Source organism: Mustela lutreola, chromosome 16 (genome assembly GCF_030435805.1).
Source record: "Mustela lutreola isolate mMusLut2 chromosome 16, mMusLut2.pri, whole genome shotgun sequence".
NCBI lineage: Eukaryota > Metazoa > Chordata > Mammalia > Carnivora > Mustelidae > Mustela > Mustela lutreola.
Window position 1 is genome coordinate 9,370,416 of NC_081305.1, and position 24,506 is coordinate 9,394,921.

Sequence of the window (24,506 nt, forward strand, 5' to 3'; positions counted from 1 at the left end):
CTCGGCTTAGCCTTGAAGTGTATCCACTGCTTTTGTAAGCTGGCAACCCTGCTGCCTGTAACGTATAATGGGTTACAATGCCGGTAACCCTATGGTTAGCCTCCTATGATATGGACTCTGGAAGCTTCGGCAGTTCGATGTTTATATTTATATATTCATTTAAAGCCATCAGATTTGCTCTTCAGGGATGAATATGAAATTCTTCCATGTTCACGTACTTCTCTAATGGACAGTTTAAACAAAACACATGATATTTAGAGTTTCAAGAAAGTATCCTTTGAACACTAAACACTATTAAATTCTTTATCCCAAACAAGGCCAGCTCTATAATAACTAAAACACGGAACCTCGAAGTCACTCCTTAAAGAGTGAGGGTGCCATCCTAAAATTTAAAAACTCCAAAGTTTAGCTAACTTTTTAAAAAATATTTTATTGATTTATTTGAGAGAGAGAGAGAGAGAGAGAGCAGGGGGAGGGGGAGGGACCTAGGGAGAGGGAGAAGCAGGCTCCCAGCTGAGCTGAGCAGGGAGCCCAGTGCAGGGCTTGATCTCAGGACCCAAGATCATGACCTGAGCCAAAGGCAGATGCTTTACTGACTGAGCCATCCAGGCACCCCAGCTTAGCTAACTTTTAAGTTTTACGTAATAGGTAGTAATAAAAAAAAAAATTTTTTTTAAAAAAGCTTGTTTGGAATTTATAGATCCAAAGATTATCCAAAAATGTGACCACTTTCTCTGCAGCATTGAGAGAATGTAAAATGCTAGGTTCAAACTACAGTTCTCTACCCAGGTTCCAATACTGTGCACTACAGCCTCTACCACTCGAGGAGCTGGGAGATGGAACGGAGTGAAGAAGAATCATGGCAATTATAAAACCTCACTGGTGCACACTGTCAGGCTAGTAACCCGCATTAGCAGAGCTCAGCTATACCATCAGCAACTTGGGGAAGAGAGAGCCTGGGGCTCGAAATTAAGGCAAAACACTGGGCAAAGCACAGAAGCGAGTGGGAGAGACAGCCAGACCTGGGAAAGCAATCCACCCGCAAAACAAAACGAGTAAACATGCCGCTCAAACCCACGGCTAGTTTTTAGCATAGACTGAGTAGTTAATGACTGCTTAGACTTTTAAGCATAAACATCAGAAGACATGGGACAAGCTTTAAAAACAATCATCAGAGAGCTGCATGCGTACTACCACAAGGCAAGCAACGGAACCATGATTCATATAAATTACAGAATCAGCGATTACACGTGACCACGATCCACACACTGCTCTTGGAGTTGAAAGCAACTCTGGCCTCCCCATGCATACTGCAGACTTTGCTTTCTTTTATGGTTGCTCGGAAGATGCACAGGCAGGAATGAAGCTTAAGAAAAATCAGAGACTGGTGGTAAGACTTTTTTTAGTAGAGAGAGCAAAAGCTCTCTAATTTACAGCAGATATGCTGCTCATTTGCAGATGTCCTCCTGAGAATTAAAACAAAAAAGGCTTTAGTATCTCTACTTTTAAATACAGACAGAGAAATACAGAAATAATTAGAAGCCACCTAGAGGTATACATGTATACAGGCAAATGTGTGGTTAAAACAAACAATTATACCATAAGGAAAAGTTAAATGCTCTCTAGAAGCACAAAGATCAAGGTGTTAATACTTTGGTTAGTTTGTGGCTCCACAACGGTCAGGACTGGTTCTACACTAAAGACTTGGCACCTGGTGTTCAGTAGTCGATGCTGTTGACTGAACAAATGCTTAACCGAAGGGCGTTTCTGTGTCTATGAGCCAGCCAGTCCACCTCCACACAGTTGTCATCACAGACCCTAAACCAAGTTTCTAAGCTAACAATCCACAAGAACCAGACAGGTTTTGGACACTGATCACAAAAAATAGCCTTGCCTGGTTGCAGGGAGATGGCCTGCTGGGGAGCAACATGTCGCAGCCTCAGAGCAATTCTATTTGGTGTGCACAGGACCCCAGCGTTACCAGCTCTTCTGATTTTTTGAGAGTCAGAAATCAGGATTACTTTTCTGTAAAACATCCTGATTTTAACATGTTGACAAGTAATTTAAAACAAAACCAAACAAAGAATACTATAGGTTACTGTTGTCTCTGTCCAGTGGGGAAGCTCTGGTCTTAACTACATGGTCCCCACCTAGAGGAAGGAGCAGGCATAAAAATGCCCCCCTTGGGGCACCTGGGTGGCTCAGCAGGTTAAGCCTCAGGTCATGATCTCAGGATCCTGGGATTGAGCCCCGCATCAGGCTCTCTGCACAGCGAGGAACCTGCTTCCCCCTCTCTGCCTGCTTCTCTGCCTACTTGTGATCTCTGTCAAATAAATGAAGAAAAATCTTTAAAAAAAGAAAAAAAAAGCTCCCCTCCCATAATCGCTATCACATGATACTGAGTACCCAGTGGCAATACAGGAAAGCTCCGGACAATTTACACACAACCCTACATCAGACAAACTCAAACTGGAGGAAATGAGGCACAGCAGGGCTGCTCCCAAACTCAGAGCACTGAGACCTGAGAGACCTGGTCTTTTTTTTTCCTAGGGAAAAAAAAAAAAAAAAATCACCCAGCCCCAAGAACCATTTAGGTAGGGAAGAGATGGAGTGAGGACGAAGTCTTTGATGCTGACACTGAAAGCATTCTTGGAGCTAATCCATCTCCTTCCATGGTGGGCTGAATAATAACCCCCAAAGATGTCCAAGTCCTAATCCCGGGAACCTGGGAATGCTACCTTATACGGCAAAAGGGATAGCAGACGTGATTTAAGTTGAGGGCCTTGAGATGGCCGATAACCCTGGGTCATCCAGGTGGGCCCCACGGAACCGGAAGTGTCACTGTCAGGGAAGACTGGACTCTACTGCAGGAGGTAACGGGATGTGGAAGCAGGAAGCGGGGTGACACAGTCAGAAGGTGGAAGAAATGACCACACTTCAAAGAACATAGACAGTCACTTGAAGCTTCAAAAAAGGCAAGGAAATAAATTCTCCCCCAGAGCCTCTGAAGGAGCCAGACCTGCTAACACCTTGAGTTTGAGCCCAGGGAAATGGATTTCAGACTTCTGACCTCCAGACCTGTATGTGAATAAATGTGTGTTGCTTCAATAAGGCGAACATGCACGGGACTTATGAGTGACCAATGCACAATTGTGTACTCGGGAGAATCTAAGAGTCCCACGACAGTGACACACAAACACAGCTGGTGTCCCTTTATTAAGTCCTCCTTGAACAAGCCAACAGACACTATAAGCGAAACCTGGGCATGCAGTGATTGCTAGACTCAGCAGGAGAAAGGGCCCTCGTGCACAGAGACCGACGGCTCCCAAGTCAACCACTGGGGCTGAAAGGATGGCATCCCTTGCCAAAAACCTGACTCTGCTCCCTGAGATGTTCCCCCGTGTGGATCTGTTAAGCGCTCTCTACCTTGTCAAACGCTCAATCTGGTAACTGTACATGAACTAGGAATTGGACTTTTTTTTTTTTTGGTAATGCATTTGGAATGCAATGACGATCTCTCAGCTGATAGATGTTTCTCAAACCCAGCTGCTGAATTTAGAAGCCATGGCCGCCTCGCTGTACAACACAGCCATGCAGAAAAACTGAAAGCAGTCAGAAGACAAATCGAAAGATACACAAAGTTTTGAGATTTCATCCTCCTTACAGGCATCAGTGGCTGACACAGCAGAGTCTCTCCATTTGAAGGAGATTGATTATTTTCATTCTTTTCGCTCATGTGATCACCAGGAAAACCACATTTCCAGAATCAAGATGTTGCTGGCAATCCTGTTGAAGTCACGTGAGCAAGAAGCAAGCAGCTCGCTCCTTCGGCCTCCTTCTGCGCGAGCGGTGCGTTACGAGCGGAGGGAAGGGGCCCGAACAGCTGACATGTCAGGGGACCAGGAAGGAACCGTGATTGTGTGAGAACTGACAACATCTCCCCCTCAGAAAGAATCCTCAACACAACTCCAGGCCACAGCGGGTCCACCTCTGCTGACCTTCCCCTCCCGTTACCCCATCCCGAGTGTCTGGCTCAAGTCACAACCACCGACACAGGAGGGGACAGGATCCGCTCAACTTTCCTAGTCCTCATCACCAAAATCGACTGCCCAGCGCACAACAAAGTCACTCGAAATCAGGTTCCCTTTCTCAACTCTGCAAAAGACACTGGCAGAAACCTCCCAGCACATCCCAACAACAAAAAAAAAAAGTCGAGAAATCCGATGTTATTCCGCCCATTATGGAATTGAATTACTCTCTTCCTCCCACCTCCACCTTCCTCCAAACCTAAAGCCACCTCCTCTGACATGTCCCCAGAAGTCTGCAATAAAATGCATCATTCCAGTCGAAGGGCTTGTAAAATTCCATTCAAATACTGATTCGGTGTCTGGTATAAACAAGTTAATGGGATGGCAAAGCTGGACATTTACAGGGGATATCCTGGGAACTCCTAGAAACCACCACAAGCTCAAGCGAACATGTACTCTCCAGCCTCGCTCTCCTGGTAAAGATGTTAGCGAGAAGCATTCGTTTCAGGTTTACCAGTGTTCCTTGCTTTGGGCCCCCGAGCTTCAAACATCTTTTTCCTTCCTTCACTGCAACAACAACAAAAAAAACTTGTCTTTTTTTTTTTTTTTTTTTCCCCTTTCTCACTTGATACTTCTTTCCTGGATGAAGCAACTATCTGACCTCCAATCAAAAAACACCTCAAATGTTTCCTTTCACACCAAAGACAAGTCAATGGCTAAACCAACTATTTAGAAAGGTCATTTTAAGGCAAACTCACAGATACCACAGCAGCCTTTTGAGGATCCAAGAACCAGGAAGCTAGGAAAATACCAAATTAATTTCAGCAACTTGATCACCTTGTCTCCCATTCCCCAGATGCCTACAGTTTATTAAGAGCCTGCAGTGCTGAGCAGACAATTCCCTAGGCACTCTGGAGTTCCATCTTCAAAAACTTCACAGAATAGAAGTATCGGCTGTGTTTCATAGCTGTGGAACAAGAGTTCAGAGAAGGAAATAGCTTGCCCCAAGACACTCAGATGGGACATGGTGAGGCCAGGTTTTGAAACTAGGTCGCGTCTGCTTCCCGCGCCAGGATTTCTTCTCATGCACCCTGCTGCCTCTCCAGATAGAAACTCGCTACCTATCAAGCTTCCCCGGCCTGTCAGCAGAGCTATTTTCGGCAGTGGTACAATTTCACCAGGCGGGAGCCAGGCTCATCAAATGAGATAATGCACAGAAAAGCTCTGAAGAGTTGCAACTATCATTAACAGAAGATCTGGGGGAAATTTGCAAAACCAAAAGAACCAAATGTCACCCATGGTGCTACAGTGGGACTCAACCACTGTACCCGGTGGCCAGCTCGGGTCTTCTGGGGGGCTCCCTCCTTCCACGCAGGGACTAAGCAGCAGTGCCCATGCCTGAAGGGGTAGCTGGTGTCACAGATAAGACGCACACTTCAAAGTTTTTAGTGAAGCAAACGGGAGTTAGGCCAACTCCCTCCTGATTTTCCTCTTGACTGCAAGATTGAACGTGTACTTAAAAGTAATAGACACTATGAAATAAATTAACTTCTAAGAGAAAGGGACATTTTGAAGATTAAATTATACCACATGAATGAAGCAATCAATTAGCAATCAATACATACCCAATAGTTATGAACATAAGATAAAAAGGTAATTCATAAAAGAATAAATAAATATGGTCAAATAAAGAGCTGATCAATCTTACTAATAATCAGAGACATGCAGATGCAAGGGACACTTTAGAGAAAGGACAGCTAACCTCCAGCGCTGGCAAGGACGTGGGGCAAAAGAGCATTCAAATCAGTCCATGTTTCCAAGGGTGTGGGGCGATGAAAAACAGATCAAGGTATTAAGTTTTGGGAACAAACCCCCTGATTCAGCAATTCCACTTGCAGAAAATAAAACTAGAGAAGAGTCATGGATAGGTACAAACGTATAATTACAAAATGTTCATCTGCATTTGACAGCTATCACAAAAAGCTGAAATTCACCCAAATGTGCCACAGTGGGAGAACGGTAAACACTGTATTAAGAAAATCCCATCCAGTCCCTTAAGATGTTGCCAATATTTAATGGCAGGGAAAGGTGGTCATGTTCCACAGTTAAACAGAAAAATCAGGGGCACCTGGGTGGCTCAGTCTTAAGCATGTGCCTTTGGCTCAGGTCATGATCCCAGGGGGTCCCAGGATTGAGCCCCGAGTTAGGATCCCTGCTCAGTGGGAGCTTCTCCCTCCCCCACTCCCCCTGCTTGTGTTCCCTCTCTTGCTGTCTCTCTCTGTCAAATAAATAAAATCTTTTAAAAAATAAAAAATCAAAATTAAAATAAACAGAAAAATCACAGAAGGGAAGGAAAGGGAAAAATGCTCAGAATCGCATGTGCTGAGTATTAAGTTATGTCTGGATGGTAAGAATTTGGGGTCAGGTTTTTTTTTTCTTACGTTCATCTTTTTATTTTTACTTATCTGCACATTCTAAGTTTTTCATAAGGAATTTATACCAATAACAAATAATTTTAAAGTACTTAAATGTGAAGGCATATAAAGCTAACCTAGCCCAACACTTGGCATATATATGAGCTTGAAAATGCCAGCTCCAACCCCCCATAACTCTTCCCCAATACCTAGTTTACTACAGCAAAGAGGGATTCAGCAGAGAAACTGTCACTGCAGATCGAGCAGCAGAGATCACACGTGCCTCAATCCTCCCTACAGACACCACACCTTGCACACAGCCCGCCACAGAGCTGGCTTTCACAGACTTGTGAAAATCAGTTTGATTTCACACTGGATGAGCTGCTTGGGAAGAGCTTGGTCAGGACCGTGCACTATTTCTTGGAGCAAGAAGGCAGCAAGCAGAATGGAGAGGGCCCAGGCACAGGGCCCGAAGATCTCTGTTCTAGTCCTGCAACCCACAACTCAAGAGCTGTGTGATCTCAGGCATGTTACCTCACCTCTCTGTGCTTTCATTCTGACTCAGTTTTAGACAGCTGTGAACACTGGGGTGAGAGATAAGACAGACCTATGTGGAATCTTTTTGAATTCTTTTTTTTTTTTTTTTAAAGATTTCATTTATTTAAGAGTGAGAGAGAGCACAGGCTGGCAGGGGTGGGGAGTGTGGAGAGGGACAGAAGCAGACTCTCTCTGGTCTCAATCCCAGGACCCCAAGATCATGACCTGAGCCCGAGGCAGATGTTTAACCATCTAAGCCACGCAGGCGTCCCGAATCTTTGTGAATTCTAAAGAGCTGTCGATATGAGAGAACATGACAGTAATCAATACGTACCAATTTGGAATAATTAAGTACATTTTACAGGTAAGAGTGAAAAGGAAAAATATCCTATTAGTTTTCACTTTCATTTCTCAACAACTACACAAGAAACTGCTTTGATTCCGATTTTGGTCCTCTTTGTAAGAGATAATTCCGTCCCAAGAAAGGCCTAACTCCCACCACCTTGCTAGCCTTCCCTCAACCCTCGAGAAACATGAAAAGCGCTGGAACATGCGCTTCCTCCCGTCGCCGCCGCCACATCACGCACACAAACACTCTCTCCCATTCTCCCCTGCTCTCGACTGCACAAGCACACAATCTTAGATCTTCTCCGAGTCCACTTAGGAAACCCTGATTTGCTTTCAGAGATAGCACGATGGGAACGTGGCTTCCAACGAGGACCCAGAACACCGAGCAGCACTCCTGAAGAACAACTAGCTCACAGATGTGAAACGTCTAGATTCCGACCATGTCACACGAGTCGTTAGGTAAGAGGACACTTCCTCTTCAGCTCATTTAGTTGGGCTTGCACAGATCAGGACATGTAGAGTTATCCAGTAAGCCAAAGGAATATAAAAAATGTAGGCAAGAAACCCCTGCTTTTGGAATTTCGACCCATCTACCAGAGACTTCAATTCAAGAGAGCTTTGTAAAAAGGCCCTTCTGGTGACCCCCAGAGATTATTCTGGAAAACGCTAAGGACGGGTGTCTCAATAGTTTGTGGACAGGCTGCCATAAGGGCGGGAAAGCACATGGGCCGCATCGTACGGAAAATGCGAGGGTCCACAGGGTTTCAACTGGCAGCATGCCTTTTATTATGAAATCTGTAATAATTCCCAGGATAACCATCTCATGTTAACAGTTTTTATTTGACAAACAACAGACACATCTGCATACGGATGACCAAGATATCTTTAACCTGGCGAAATCGTTTTGTGATGTTACAAGTATATTCAACAATGCTTTCAAGGTTCTTTCGTTTTCAGGAGAGAAAAAACAAGCTGCTGAGAAAAACGCACCATACAAATAAAAGTATGTAACATAGCGTATTTATCCAGTCCCCATTGAAAATTTGAAAATAAGCAGCTCTATAAAGCCAAAAGTGTTTCCTTTCCTGGGCCAAATTTCTGTTTGAGAGCTGAAGCATGCAATTAATGGGTTGCCTCAAACTTTAGTTATAGAGCCAAAATAAAAATCACACCCCTTAAGATCTTGTATGCACAGAACACTGGCTACTTGCTTCATATTAAGTATTTGGTTTCATAGGGCCTCTCTGATTTAAGAAACACATACTGAGTCCAAAAGGACACATTTCCTTCTAGTACAAAAACACATTATTAATAAACAGTCTAATTACAAACAAATTATATAATGCTGGGTGAGGCTAGGGTGGCAGGGGCAAGGAAACTCTATATTCTTCAAATAAATTCTAAGATCACCAAGGCATTCTAAATGAACCTTAAACAGAGGCATTAATATTTAAATATTACAATTTCCACTTAGGGGGAAAAATAAAACCACATTATTGATAGGCCAGCACACTCAAAACCAATAATGTCACAAAAACACATGCCCTTGTGTAATTTGGCAGAACAGGCTGCTCCCTGAATACAATGGACCTTTTTATTAAAGGGATCTCTTCACCCTTGGCATTTTATACAAAAACCAAAAACCAAAAAAAAAAAAAAAGAGAGAGAGAGAGAGAAAAGGAAAAAGAAACAAACATGACACTGGTTAACGGTCTTCAGTTTGAACTATTTCACCAAGAAGTACAAGGCCTAAAAGATATGTTAGGAAAGTAAAAGGCATTATTTCAAAAAAAATGAAAGCAAGACCAGCTGAGGAAGAAAACTATATTGAGACACCAGGGCTTTTGTTTGACTGTACCACAGAGCAACAGAGCCCTCTAGCGGAGGGAAGGTAGAACTGTAGGAATACCTTTCTCGGGCTAACTTCTCAGGACCATGGCTATGCTACTCTAGTAAAACCAGAAGATCTAACTACTTGAATTGGATATTACATAAAATAATTTCCAGATTTTCATACCTGTAATTTCAAATCAGGGTAAAAGTCTTATTTTTTAGATATTCACTTTAAATGATGATCTTGAACCATTCTGTCACTGAACAAGGGCTTCCACAATCCCTTCATTATACAGTCACCCTAATCAATGAAATCCTAAACCTACATATAAGTGTGAAGTTCAACTCTTCTCATACGACAAGCATGAGCTCTAATCAGATACATATATATAATTTATATAGCATTATACATATATATACTTATATATACTTATTTAAATGATTTTTATATATGATTACCAATGATGAGGGTCATTAGAATATTTCAGTTGGTCTCTTCCTTTGGATACATAACTTCACTGATACTTTTTTTTTTTTAAGATTTTATTTACTATTTACTTGAGACAGAGTCTGAGAGCATGAGCAAGGAGAGGAGCAGAAGGAGAAGCAGCAAACAATGGAATATTACTCAGCCATCAGAAAGGATGCATACCCACCATTTGCATCGACATGGATGGAACTGGAGGGGATGATGCCGAGTGAAGTAAGTCAAGCAGAGAAAGACAATTATAATATAGTCCCCCTCATATGTGGAACACAAGGAACAGCATAGAGGACCACAGGGGAAGGGAGGGAAAACTGAGTGGCAAGAAATCAGGAAGGGAGACAAACCATGAGAACCTCTGGATTCCGGGAACCAAACTGAGGGTTACAGAAGGGAGGGGACTGAGGGAATGAGGTAACCAGGAGAAGGGTATTAAGGAGGGCAGAGTGGGGAGGAGCACTGGCGTTATAAGCAACTAATGAATCACTGAACACTACATCAAAAACTAATGATGCCGTATACAGTGGCTAACTGAACATGAGAAAAAAAGATTTTATTTACTATATGAAAGAGAGAGAGAGAGAGACAACACAGGTAGGAAGATGGGGAGGGGGAGAGGGAGAAGCAGACTCCCTGATGCAGGGAGCCAGACACTGACATCACAACCTGACCTTGAAGGCAGATGCTTCACCAACTGAGCCACCCAGGAGCACCTTTTCTGATACTCTTAAGGTTTCCACAAATATTCAATTCCATGTACTCTGAACCAGACCACACAATCTCCATGGATATTCAATGTCTAAGAATATTGAACTGCAAAATGGTTGCTTAATTCATAAGGTACTAATTTTCAGTTTTAGGTAGTATCATTCCAGGACTTTTTCCAATACTGCCAAAAATCTCAAGAGCATCTCAGAACAAAATAATTTTTAAATTTTTACTTGTAATATACGGATATATTCTAGCATAAAAGAGTGGTCACAAATGTTTGGAGCTTTGGGGTTTAAGTTTTATTTACTTATTTTAGAGAGAAAGCAAGTGAGCTAAGGGAGGGCCGAGGGACAGAGAAGGAGTCTCAAGCCGATTCCCTGCCGAGCGTGGAGCAGCAGAGGGCTCAGTCCCAGTACTATGACATCACGACCTGAACTGAAACTGAGCCAACCATGTGCCCCACTGGTCACAAATATTCTTAATTTAATATATCCCCAAAAGGTTATTTAGATTACTTCTAGAAATTTTCCTTCTACTAACGAGCACAGGTTCTTAAAAAGAAGATAAATGCCAAGATCCCATTATTCTGAGTCTTGTTGACAATCAGAAAGGAAACTGCCATCAGGCATCAGGATCCCAAGTGTAATGATCCCGTATGAGCAGGTTTTGACCAAGAAAATGACTGTAAGGTAGCCTATGGCCTCAGATTTATGGGATCTTTTAGAATTACTGAGAGGGGGGAAAAAAAAAGGTCAACACATAGTTTAGGATAGAAGGCAAAATTTAGTAACACTAGGTATGGAAAAGAGAGCAAAGAACTGAAAGTATAAAGGAAGCTCCTCATTTTGAAGTGTGGGTTTAAAAATCTTAAGAATGGGGGCACCTGGTGGCTCAGTGGGTTAATGCTTCTGGCTTTGGCTCAGATCATGATCCTGGGGTCCTAAGATCAGCCCTGCATCAGGCTCTCTGCTCAGCAGGGAGCCTGCTTCCTCCTCTCTCTGCCTGCCTCTCCCCCTACTTGTGATCTCTGTCCGTCAAAAAAAAAAAAAATCTTTAAAAATCTTAAGAATGAATACACTCCTCTACATAAAGAAAAGCACTCTTCCTGTATTACTGCAGAACAGGTAGAATTTACTCCAGATCTAAATTCATCATGGTGGTCATTAGCAGGATAAAAGAACATGGTAACTACGTTTCATGCTATAATTTAAATACATGATTTAGGAACAAGACCCCAAGCTTTAAAAAATGGGCTCGCAAAGCCAAAAAAAGCAATTTCAACATTATACTATCATTTTGGGATTCCTACAAGGAAATCTGATACCTTCATTTTGTTTCAAGGAGAACAAATTTAGGGGTAACTGCCATGCTTGAGCATGTACATTTTATGTTTAAAAGATATCAATTCTGATGTTTAAATAAATATACACAATTAGAATCTATGTAATAAAACTTAGCAAGGGGATTACATTACAAAAATACCAGAAAATGAAGTGTCGGTCCTAAAATACATTTCACTGGTATAGACCCAAGTGGCCAGCTTGTATTTGTTCAGGGAAAAAAGTTCTGTTCCTGGTAATGGGTCCTCTGGCTCAAAAATCGAAACCAAACCAGGCTATCCTAGATCTAAAGTCATGACACTGATGCAGCCCAGCGATAGGAAGGGTCAAAAGGCCAAAGGAATTTTTCATCCTGAATAAATCCTGAGAGGGATTTAAAAGTCAAATTGTAACCACTGGTGGTTTAAGACTGCAAGGATAAAGTTTTATCATCATTGCCAATAAACATTACACTGAAAATATTTAATTTGCTCATACTTCTTACTTTCCTTTCTTTAAAAACTTTTGTTTAAGTAATCTCTATACTCAATGTGGGACACAAACCCATGACCCCAAGATCAAGAGTCACATGCTCTACCGACTGAGCCAGCCAGGCACCCCTTGTTACTAGTCTTTAAATGGACATTTGACGAAACCTCGATTTCACTCCGTAAATGTGATGGTAATTCTGTATGCCCGCTGCGACAGACTGTAAATTCCAACAAAAGGCCCTGCTAACAGGAGACCATCAACAGGGTAGGTGCTGTCCCACACTGAGGCATTCAATTAACCCCTCATGAGAAGAATCCTGCCTTTGATGAGCACCTGTCAGCCCTCGGATGCAAGCCAGCAGCACTTTCTACTCACCTATTTAAATACAGAGACAAATCAGTGCAACTGACAGGCTAAGTCTAGAAAAATAGTTATGGGATCCTCCATGATGGGAAATGGCCTAACCTAAAACAGTCCCTCTCCCGAGACTTTTTGGCAAGGCTTGTATTTAATATTATCCCCAGTAAAGAATGGTTCAATCCGTGTCCACTCATTTTCACCAAATCAGAGCCATCACGCAAGTCGCTAAGTCCAGAGTCGCAACACACCTGCCCCCTTCCTGCTCCATGCTACGTTGAGCACAGACAGAAATCAGTTCCTCCCTCGTCTCTACTGGTTAGCAGTTGGGACTGTGAGGTTCCGGGCCTCCTGGATTTGCTAGCAGAAGTTTGGGTGAAGAGATGACTTCCCCCTGGATACTGAGATGCTGATCTCCAGAGAGCGGTCCAAGCTACAGCTCTCAATCTATAAAGGTCTTCGGGTTTAGAACACTGGTTGAACAGAGGTCAAGGGGAGAAGTGTTAGTTTCTGAGGAGGCGACATGTGAATGTTTACAGCTCCCTAAAGAAGGGGACAGAGCTGAAGCAAGCAGTGCAAGCCACTGGTGGGATGTCCCTAACAGTTACACAGAGTGCGCCACCAAAAGCTTCCTGTGGCCTGGGGCATCGAATTTATCTAAATGTTATCTAAATTGGGGCTACTTTAGAGAATGTTGGGGTGATCTTACTTTGAAAGAGATTACATCCTCTAATGCAGGGGCCTTCTCTATAAAGGGCCAGATAGTTAAGTATTTTAGGCTTTGCAGGCCATACCATCTCACCGTAATTACTCAATTTTGCTGAAAGCATAAAAACTGCCACAGAAATAAATGGAAATAAATGGGCGTGGCTACGTTCCAATAAAACTTTAGTTACAACATCAGACAACAGTCTGATTTAGCCCATGAGCCAGTGTCTGCCAACCCCCCATCCAGACAGCCAAACAACAGCAATAACTAGTTGCAGAATTTAAGTGTAAAAACAAAGATTTCATGAACTCCTAACGCTTTATTCTGACATCTCCTCAGAATCCTTCTATCTTCCTGAATCACCCTGATCTTTTTGACCTGAATTAAGTGGGAATTCCTCTAACTGCCTTAGTACCACAAACTACTGAAAACTCTAACTACAGCTTCCAATCACTTACAGCCAGACGAGGAAGACAGTAACACAACATCTGCCCAGAGGTCACATCAAGGGGGGGGGGGGGGGAGCATCCTAATTAAACACTGAAGCTCATCAAGGGAGGTGTCCCCTCTTACCACCTGACCTTCCCCTCCCACCGCGGACACAGCCTCACTGACAGCCATTCCAACAAAGCAATGCCTGTAGAGAATTTAAAAAATTAAAAATAATTACTGGGAACGCCGGGTTTATAAATCAGCCTTTGCAAAGCAAACCAGGTTACCTACGTTTTTAGCCTTAGAGCCACCATGCCAGTAAGTACTGGTATGCTCTGTGGCAGCCCACTCTACTTCAAAGAGAAGAGACGTCCACAAGGCTAAAGGCTGAACAGCTACTACACAGAAATCAGGCTCCTGTGAACGGCAAAAGGAAAAGTGGACACCAGCACTATTAAAGCTCGGGAAGAAGATGACTCCGGAGCGCCCGCACGTCCTGGAAGTGAAGGCGCCCGATTCACTCTGCATTCAGTTACTTCATCTGAAATGGGCAGAAAAGCGGTTACTGCAATTTATAAATGGACATGTTTCATAGTCCAGGAGAAGGAAGGACTTTATCTAGAAGCCACAGCCTACCTGGGCAAGGACACTTTCTAAGGCAGGAACGCAGGATACAAGAGTGAACTCGGCAACACTGAAAAGCCGCGTGCCCATCTCCAGCCTCTGGTCTTTAAGCCCGAAACCACTGCTGCAGACTGAAAGTGATTCGCAAGGATTTGCTTGCTTAGAATTTTCAGTGCAGTATTGTTTCAAAAATCAAGAATAAAAATCTTCCACACCCACCAAGACCTATACTTCCCAAGAGAGGAGCAGGTAGGGGGTGAGCAGAAGTGCTACAAGCAATCTCTGAGGGAGGGGCCAGAGCGGGGGGGGGGGGGGGGCGGCCGGGAGTGTGCGGGAGATTGAATAGGAAGGGCCCGTGGCCCCAGACCTTCGGGACATTCCTCCTGCTCTAAGCTTTAGGGTTTGGCACACCCCATCCAACTGGACCACAGAACCTGCTTGCAGTGTCTGCCAAGTCAACTATGGATGTCAGAAAGGAAAGATCTTCGAGAATGAGGAAGCTGAGAGGCGCTTCAGGGAGCAGTGCAGAGACACGGAGTTTACTCAAAGCGGTTCCATCGAATAACACGTTTATTCTTGATGCTTCGGAACCCCCTCCCCTTTATGATTAGAGAACCAACGACACAAAGCTCTTTGGATGTTCTGAACCAACTCAGCTAGTCCCGGATCACAAAGTCCTGAGTCTGCTGCTGCCGATTTCTGGCGGGGCATTAGGGGGCATCTGAGGTCCGCTCTCTGACATCAGACAGAACAAAGCTGGAACCCTTATGCAGAACATAACCAGCAGTCATGTATCTTACTAATTAAAGGAAAAAACTGTCTTGCTGGAAGAGTAAAAGAATGAGATCTTTTAGGTAATTTTCTGGTTAGCTGAGTGTTAAATAAAAAGAGATGTTTTACTTAGTCCTTAAGTACTTATTTTGTCTCAACTATTCTCCACTGTATTGGTCCACACCCTCATAGAGGAGCCATCAATGCAACCAACACAATGCAGTGTTTCCTGAGTGACTGAGGAACCAGTCGTTATTTTTAATACAGCATCATCAGTTTCTATATCAATGATGATTATATAGAATCCCACCCCAATCAGAAGTTCAGAAAATTGGACTGAACATATTCTGAGCCTAGGGTGAGGTCTGAGAGTTGGTTTTAAATAAATCCCTTTCCTTTTCTTATTTATTATTTTTTTTTAAATTCCATTTGCCTCTCCGCCTTCAGACGAGTGCAGTCAAGAGCTCTACTCCGGGACAGCTGCTTGTTCAGAGCGTAGAGCCTCTGCAATGCAACAGCTGTTCCTCTAAGAATGTATTTTCACCTCCTGCGCTTCCCCTGATGATGCCGGGAATGCTTGAGGAGGTTCGAGAAGGGGTCCCTGACAGTGAAGAAGGATGGAGAAAGGAGACAGCGCAGGAGGTGCACGAAGGCATGAAAAGACAAAGCTTATGAAAGAGAAGGCCAAGAAGGGGGGCCGTGGGGGAGCTGCGAAGGGTCAAAGGGCAGGGAGAAATTGCCAGAAACAGCCCAGTGTACTTTGTTTCGTCTATGTAAATTAACCTGAAGATGCAAATCCTTACTCGAAGCAGTCTGGTTCTTACAGGTACAGATGCTGATGTCAATGGATCAAAACAAAGTAAGACTAAAACCACGTGGAAAGCTCTTGCCCCAGCATCTGCTCTGCCTGTTCCTTCTAGCAGCCTTGTTCACTACAGCAAGGACGGCCTCTGAAGCCATCCACCTGTGCCGGTCACTGCAGTTAAACTGGTGGTTCAAACAGTCAATCCAGAGGTTAAGACAAGGACTAATTCCCCAACTTTAGAGAGAAACAAGATCCTGTTACCAAATGAAAATGATACTCTCAGTGACCAGCTGAAACCTGCAGTATCCTTTGTTCCAAAGTCATGAATAGGCTGTCGCTCCTGATGGTCCATCCCTTACCAATCAATTTTGGTTTCAATAACCCAGGTCACTGAAATGTGTCCAGACACCACACAGACCAGGCTGGAAACCCTTGGACGGAAGCTGTTGTCTCTAATGCCTGAATAAGAACAGCCACAGTCTTTTGCTGAGTGTTCAGCTCTCAGAGAATTCAAGGTCAGCCCCTCCACGGCCTTCCACGAGAAGAGTGAGGTTTTAAAAAGGAGGCCAGGATCTTAACAAAACAGTAGCAGGAAAGACTATAAATACATGTTTACATTAGAGAATCACTCTAAAAGATTTCATTGTAGTTCAAATTCAAGTGGATTTCAAGACAGCAGGGACGAAAAAATCACAACGACTGTAAGGAATGGCCTACCTATTCCTGAATTAGCTCCAGTGACCACGACCACTTTGCCGGTGAAGTCGCGGCCCTGGAGGATCTCCATGGCGGTGGTGCTGCCGTCGTATCTCTGCCTGCTGGTTGGCTTCGTAGGGTTATCATCCACCGTGAATGCCAGTCTCGGGTCCAAATAGGTGGTTCTTTTATTTATATGGCTGCAGAGAAAAGGAGGAGTTACGCAGGAACTTAACAACATCAATGCCCAGTAGGTGCGCTGACAAATTACAGTACATCTGTACAAAATGATACTCCACGGCCATTCAGCACCACTGTCTTGAAAAATATATACAGGAGAAAATGTTCACAAAACTTTACTGGAGAAGGACAGGGTCCTACACAATTCACAAAGCACACTCCCTACCTTTTTTTTCTTTGAAGAAAAACAGACTTGGAGAATAAATTTAAAACAATTAAAAGTAGTTATTCCTACTGGTAAGATTACAGTTATATACTATATATTTTTCTAGCTTCGAGGTATATTACTTTTACAAGAAATTTGTAAAATTTGTTGTAATTTCTACTGAAAATTACTACTGAAATTTTTACTGAAAACCAAAATGACTGAGTTTCTATATAGACACTTACTCGACAAAAAAAACTTGTCCGTTCTCATCAGTTTCTTGTTCCCATCCATATGGCAAATCTGAAACACAGGAAGACTGACAGGTCTACATGCGGCAGGGATGGGGCACACAGAGGCCCGTGCCCTTCCAGCCCCTGCCCCAAAGCCCTTCCCACCGACCAGCAGCCATGCTGGGCCAACTCGGGCCATGTGTAGCAACTGTGGCTGTTACAAAAAGCCCAAGAGAAATCACCCTCACCACTCCACCCCTCTCTCACTGCCGCCTTCTGCCATATCCCATGAGCTCCGAAAGAGAGCCCGATTCCTTGATGGCTCCCTCCTAGAGAACCTTCCAGAAATGACAGAGCAACCTGTCTGTCCCCTGACAGTTTTGCTATCTAATTAATGCTTTAAATGCAAGGTTCTTTGCTTTATGACAACTACATACAAACCTCCTGCTATTCGTTTTCTTTTTCCAGTCTTTGGATGTTCCCACTGGGTTTTCTCCTCAGCATGACTGTTTAAAAAAGAAAAAAAAAAAGTTAAAACTCCACAAAAAAATAGTAAATGAAGGTTACACTACTAAAAATTAATCAAGGCATTGCTTCCCCCCTCCCCTGCCCAAACAACACTATTTCCCAAGAGAAGTAAAGCCAGAGTTCAGAAAAGACATATTCAGAACATAAATGCTCTGGTCCAATTCCCTGGATGGGAAGGAGAAGCAGCCCGAGGAAATCTCCTGAAAGCCTGACTCTGTGAGCAGGCTGTGGAGGACGAGAAAGAGAAGCGGACGGGAACCCCTTGGGTCAACTTTAGGAAGCTTAGTGAATCACTCAGAATATCCAGAGATGTTTTGCATTTGTTTTCGTTTTATTTCAGGAGAGATGAACAAACATCAGTCTACTTTATGATACTGATATTTAGACATCGTTTAGCTATAATATTAATCTTAAGTATTTACTCTTTCCACAGATATAACTTTGAAGTGTTTTAAGCACTGACTCCTAATTGCTCCCAAGAGGTATTTAAGAATGCCTTTAGAATAGGTCACTTCACTGCAAGTTACTCAACTTCAGAGCCTCAGTTTACCTATCTGCAAAATGGAAATGATCCTAAAACTCATCTCCAGGAATTGCTATGATAAGGTATATAAAGGGCAGAACACAGCACCTGACATATAAAATACCATCAAAAGTGCTACCTATTATTTTAAACAAATCAAATACACAAACTAGTCTTATTTCTGTGGTAAATTCAGCATCTCCTCTAACAGCAAATAAAGTTATAATTAAAATCATCAGTCAATAACAGACAAGAGAATACCTGTCAACAGGTGATAAAGAATCAAGAAAAACATAAAAATACTTCATCAGAGAAGCAGCCGGCTGTTGCAAGAGGCATTCACAGGGGAGGTTGAACTTCTAAAACTCCACATACTCATGCCAAAGTAGAAAATATTAATTAATCACCGACATCTAGATGATGAAATCTGAATATGCCTTCCCTACCAGTTACTTTAAAGAGAACAAATAAAGCACAAATCTGCAGTAGAATTTTACACGTGCCAAGCAAGGTGTTTTGGGGAACTGCAGGCTTCAGGTCTGTTTGCAAACTCTCAGTGGTGGGTTCCACAGCCCTGTCGACACTGGACTCAGGAGGCAAAGGCTTGGGCTCCCGTACACCTATAATCAGTCAGCCAGTCTCCCTGGCCCCACATATCCACCTCACGGGGCTGCTGGAAGAAAGGTAAGGGACACACTATTTGTGACAGTGACAGGCAAACAATGAGGTCACTGTACAAACGCAGGGTATCAGCAGCAAGGACCAACGTCTACTCGTATGTCAACCACCACAAAATCCTACTTGCGAAAAGGGAGAGCCTAAGCCCCCGGGAAGGATAAGCTGCTCCTTGTGGACACAAGCCCTGCCTCTCCTTGCGAACTGAAGGAACAGTGAGCAAACAAGCCAGACGCCGGCAATGACATACACCGCTCCTGCTCTTTGCTTTGCTTTCCTCCTCATGCTTCTTCGAGAAAAGTTTACAAATGTGATTTTACATTTTCCTCTGCCTGGTGTTAAAAGTAGTTTGCATCCCACATGCAGGCAGCAAATTGAGCTTTGAGCCAAAAACACCTGCCCTCAAGAATCCACAAAGTGCCCCTGGGAGCAGGCCCCCCGTGCAGCTGAAGCCCAGACACCTAGCCCTGGGCCTGGCCTATGGAGTCGCCCAAATGGAAACGGGCGGAATGAAGAGATGCTTTCCGAAGGAGTTGGAAAATTCGCTGAGAACATTTTTTTTTTTTTCGGTCCTGAAAAACATTAAAAAAAAAAAAAACAAGATAAACATTGTCATCCCCATGTTTTTGACTTTGACAGAAAATGCCTAAGTCAGGGTTTCCGACCACTGGCAGTCCTGACATTTAAGCCAGACGGCTCTCTGCTGTGGGGGCTGTCTTGTGCCCTGCAGGACGATTAGCTGCATCCCCGGGATCTACCTACTAGATGCCAATATACCACAGTTGTGGCAACAGAAAATGTCTCCAGACATCACCAACTGTCCCCTGAAGGACGCAGTGTCCCTGAGGGTGAACCTCAGGCCTGACACAGAGAAAAGTACATAATTTGGTAATAAGGATTTCAGAGCCCAAATGCTCATGAGTTCTGGCTTTCCCATTCACCAGCCATGTGCACTTAAAGAGGTGTTTAACCTCCCTGTGCCTCAGTTTCCCCATCTATAAAATAGGGATAATAGCATCTACTCCTTGGGGTTACTAAGGACTCAATGAGTTAACATTTGTGAAAAACTAAGAACTGTGCCTTTCAGACAGAAGCATTAACTTAAATAAATACCCACATATAAAACTTAATTAAAAAGTATTCTTAATTATAACCTAAAATGACTTTGTAATGAACAGAAAATCATGACACATGTCCCCAAAGTGTTATCTTCCTCTCCTTTAAACAGAGCCCTCTTCTATTTTTTCTTTTTCAATAAGCTTTTTGTCATTTAAAGAGATAATTAACAGTGATCTTAATTTAAACCAAAAGGATCAAAATTAAATCCATACCACATTACATGGATATCACTTTCAAGTATGTTATTCCAGAAATTTGTTCTGAGGCATAGTTCACTTGGACACAGACAGCCGGCTGTGAGGAGGGCCAGCCTGTGGACCAGGGAACCATCTCCTGACCAGGCAAGGCTGGCCGGCCCTCTGGCTGCCACAGTGCCCAGGCTTCAGAAGTAAAGGGGGCTGGGACTCAAGGGCCCAGGAACGCCCAGGTGACTGTGGCGAGAGTCCCAGGCACTGAGACCTGGTCCCTCCATCCCCAGCACCTGGCTTGGGCACACGCGCTGCTCTGGACCATGCCAAGGAGGGGAGAAAGGCCCACCAGTTCTCACTGGTGCCAGGTCTGCCCTCAGCGGCACGACTATCCTCTCCCTGGAAGCTCAGCCTGGTGGGCCCTGGAGCCATGGGACATGCATGCTCTTGTGGTCTGTGAGTACAGCACGGGTCACATGGGAAAGCAAGAGGGGCCCAAAGAAGCCACGCGACAGGAGGGGGCAAAGGTATGAGTCAGGGAGCGGGTTCTCATTGGGAGCTACAGCCTTTGTCCTTGGGGGAGGCCTTGCTGCAGCAAGACTATCTGAGAACAGGAACTACTCAGAGGGCAGTCTTCTTTTAGCCCATTAACCGTTTCCAAACCCCAAGAGAGGACAAGTGACCCTTCCAGAGTGGAAATAAGACAGACTAGGATGCTTGTAGATCAGGAGAGATCAAGGGGGATGGGTGAGAATCCCGGGTTAGGATCAGTCAGAGGCATCCTTCCACCTGGAGAGCTAAAGAACAGAGGGCAGGGGGACTGAAGAGGGGGACCCCAGTTAGGACCCAGCCATAACTTGTCACTATATTCAATGTAAACAACAGGGCCAGACAGGCCAGTTGGAGACCCAACACTGGGGAGGAAGGAGAGCCTTTTCGGAGGCCATATACGCACCGTGAATCCCCCAGAAGCACTCGGAGGTGCTGACTGGGGTGTGCTGATCTTACTTAGAGAAAAGAAGAGCCCAGACACTGGATGCCGTCGAGGAAGGAAGCAGATGGGAAAGGCCGCTCAACAGAAAGTAGGAGGCAGGGAGGAAGAGCCAGGGTACCACCAGGCTCCCGGCAAACTTAAAAGGAAGTCAGGGAGCCCAGGCTAAGTGGCTAGAACGAAGGTAAGCCCCACACAAAGCAGGAGGCAGAGGGGGGCTCTAACCTTCAGGATGCCACAGCACCTTTGCATTCCAGGGACCCGTATGCCACCTGCTCAGGGAGGCCCAGGGAACCCTTCACTGGAGGAATTAATTCACTCATTCCACAGGGACTTAGGTCTCACAGGGGCTAAGCACAGCGGATTCAGAGGGGAACAAGAAAAGATGCCTGCCCTCACGAAGCTTACAATCTGCGGGAGGAAGGCAGAATGCCAACAAGGGAACGTGGCAAAGATGACTACAGAGAAGGCCAAGTACCAGGACTCAGATAACTAACGAGATGCTGGGAGGAGGGTGCAGCGGTCGAGGATAAGGGGCAGGCCTCGGGTCTGGGAGATGACAGGGCCCTTCATATAGCTCTCCAGGAACCGGGCACATAGATCTCCAGGCAGCGGTAACAGCGAGTGTGGCTTTCGAAAGATATAAATCCAATGGCACTCCCTGGCTCCAAGCCTTCAGTGGACCCTTGGGTCCTGACGATGGAGCCCCAGCTCTTCCATGAGGCACAGAAGGGCCTCCACACCCGGGGCCTTCCTCGGCTGCCTCAATCTTCCCAGCCCTGCTCCAGCACATGGGCCAGAGAGAGGCCTCCACTGTCTCCTCTGCCTGGGCTGCCCTCCTGGCCCTGAACATGCCCACTTCTACTCCTGCTGAGGCCCGGCTCACGTGCCAACTCTCCCCAAGCCTCCGAGGTGCTCCCCACCTCCTCACGCAGGCCTCACATTAGCTAGCTGCTGCTCACTAGCCACACACTGCACTGAACTAGCCACATGTCACTCTGCCATACAAGACCGGCTGACAAGTGGGTCTTATTTATCTCAGTGTAACCAGCAGCCAGCAAAGAGCCTGGCATGTGGTAGAACCCCAGTGTGTCTTGAATGAATAAACGCAACAAGGTCTATCTTTCTTTTTTTCTTTTTTTTTTCCTCCTGGTTGTGTTTCTACCAAGCAACCAAAGACAGCAGCAGCTCACAACCGTGGGTAGATTAGAATCTCCTGGGGAAATCTTACAACATATCAGTGGAGGCGGGAAGGGCCCAAACCAGTTGAATGAGAATCTCTGAAGGAGGAACCAAGGAAAAAGTATTTTCTAAGCTTTCCACCTGCTGAAAATCACTAATTTACAACCCTGCTTCTCAAAGCCAAATGATAACCTGCCCTACGGGAAAAGCCTATACAATACAGATTCCCCACGCTGGGTGTCTGCCGCATGAAGGTCTCTTGATTTCTAGATGTAGGACCATCGACAGGTGCTTCTAATGAGGCTTAGGAGGTGCTGTCACGGCTGCAGAGAGAGCAAGAAAAGCTAAGTTGCTGAGCAGAGCACTTATCAGATCTACGCTAAGTGTTTTAGGTACAGTGTCTGAATTAAAATTCTGTCAACCCATTTTACGGGTGGAAAAGCGGTGACTGAGAGTTCTTTCAACGGCCCCAAGTCGCACAGTAAGGGGAGGGAGAAAGGGTCTGCTGGTGTTTCCAAAAGTTTGCCAGGAATTACTGGAGTTCTACTATATATGCCAAGGTATATATGCATATACACATACACATAAATATTAGGACATTTATTTTAAAAAATACATACTCCTAGCTCCCTGACCAGGAACCCCGAGGAGGAGGGAGCTGGGCACTGGCTTTTTTTTTTTTTTTTCTTTTTTTCTCTTGATTTTTTTTTTTCTTTTTTTTTTTTTCTGGATGAGGGAGTAAGGCCTGCGGGCCCATGGCACCCTGCAGCGCCGCCTCTGAGCAGCAGAGGGCGCGCCGGGGCGCCGCCAGGTGACACCCCGCAGGACCCAGGGCCCAGAAAGGCTGCCGACCCCTCCTCGGGCCCCTGGGAGCCTGCCTGAGGAAGCTCTCGAACGGTCACGTCCACTTCGCGCGGCCTCGCCGAGCGGGAGCGCCGGCCCGGGCCCCTCCGCGCGCAGGTGGCACGGCAGGCGGCGCGGGGTCCCGGGCACGTGAGGCCGTCAGGGTTCCAGGTGCGGCCTCCTCCAGGTGCGTCCCAGGCCCGGCGGCCCCCCGGCGGCCCCTTACTTGGCGTAGTAAACCCAGCCGTCCTTGGTGGTTCTCTGCTCCCAGCCCGGGGGCAGCTCGTCCTCGCTGTCCGTGTCGTCCAGGCCAGCGTAGCGCAGGGCTGCCATGACGGCCGAGGAGGCGCTCGGTCTCCTACTCTCTCGGTCGCCCGCTGCCGGGTCTCCGCGCCCAGGAACTCACTCGGGCTTCAACCAAGCGCCGCGCGCGGCCAGACCCAAACGCTCGCGCCTGCGCACTGCGCCGCCCCGAGCCGCTCCGAGGACTCGGGAGCTAGAATCAGGTCTCCCGCGTTTCGCCGCTGCGGGCGTAAAAGGGGCGGGGCCTGGGAAGAACGGGCGAAAGCGCGAGAGGGAGAGCGTACTGCCGCTCGGCTGGAAGTAAAAGCCGGCGGACGCTCCGTTACCCTGGAGATGGAGCTGAGCTTCGTCCACCTCCCGGCCTTAGGGAAGGGGCGTGGGCCTCCAGTCCTGGCCCAGGACTCCGCCCGTTGCTGAGCGACCCGTAATTACTTCCGCGTTGTTCTGACCAATCCTGCTGGAGCTCCTGCAAATGAGCATCCTGGGAAATGTAGGCCAGGCCCGGCAGGCATGCAGAGCGGAGCAGAAATGAGGGATGCGGGCACTGATTTTCTAGGCTCTGGCATCTCGGTCTTTCAGAACGTTATGAAGACCGGATGCTCCTGCTCAGAGATTCCAGAGCTTCCCATCACCCAGGCTGACTCAGACGCTTTGTTGTGAACGTTATAAAACGTGGGAACGTGAAAAATCAAAGTTCCCGCACCTTCTAACAGCCAGGTCTTGGAGAAGATGCTCGCAGTCGCGGCACGATTCTGTTCATAAATAAGGGGCGAACGTTTCTAAACAGCTTAATTCGGGCCAAGGGTTCATAGACTATCTCTTTCCTGGACCCGACACCTCCGTGAGGTGAGCAGTTAGAAGAAAGAAGAGCAGGGGACTAACTGGCAGCCGAGACGATACTGCTGCCCCACCATTACCCACTTATCCGCCTGCTCCTGACTACACTGACAGAGCACCACATCTTATGTGCCTCTTT

General features: G+C 45.6%; 1 protein-coding gene across 7 annotated transcripts in view; it reads right to left on the reverse strand.

The window, feature by feature from the left end:
* Positions 1 to 23,908, reverse strand: part of WWOX (WW domain containing oxidoreductase) — a 711,319-nt gene extending 687,411 nt beyond the window's left edge. For 5 of the 7 annotated variants that reach the window (XM_059153118.1, XM_059153117.1, XM_059153119.1 and 2 more), the window contains exons 1-4: positions 23,454 to 23,907; positions 17,620 to 17,684; positions 17,191 to 17,248; positions 16,582 to 16,760 (exon numbers count right to left, since the gene is read on the reverse strand). In XM_059153118.1, the coding sequence (XP_059009101.1) occupies positions 16,582 to 16,760; positions 17,191 to 17,248; positions 17,620 to 17,684; positions 23,454 to 23,560 (409 nt within the window). In that variant the 5' untranslated portion in view covers positions 23,561 to 23,907. Of the gene's footprint in view, positions 1 to 16,581; positions 16,761 to 17,190; positions 17,249 to 17,619; positions 17,685 to 23,453 lie in introns of all 7 variants that reach the window. The other 2 variants (XM_059153115.1, XM_059153120.1) reach the window with 1 other exon arrangement.
* Between the last annotated feature and the right edge of the window lie 598 nt (positions 23,909 to 24,506).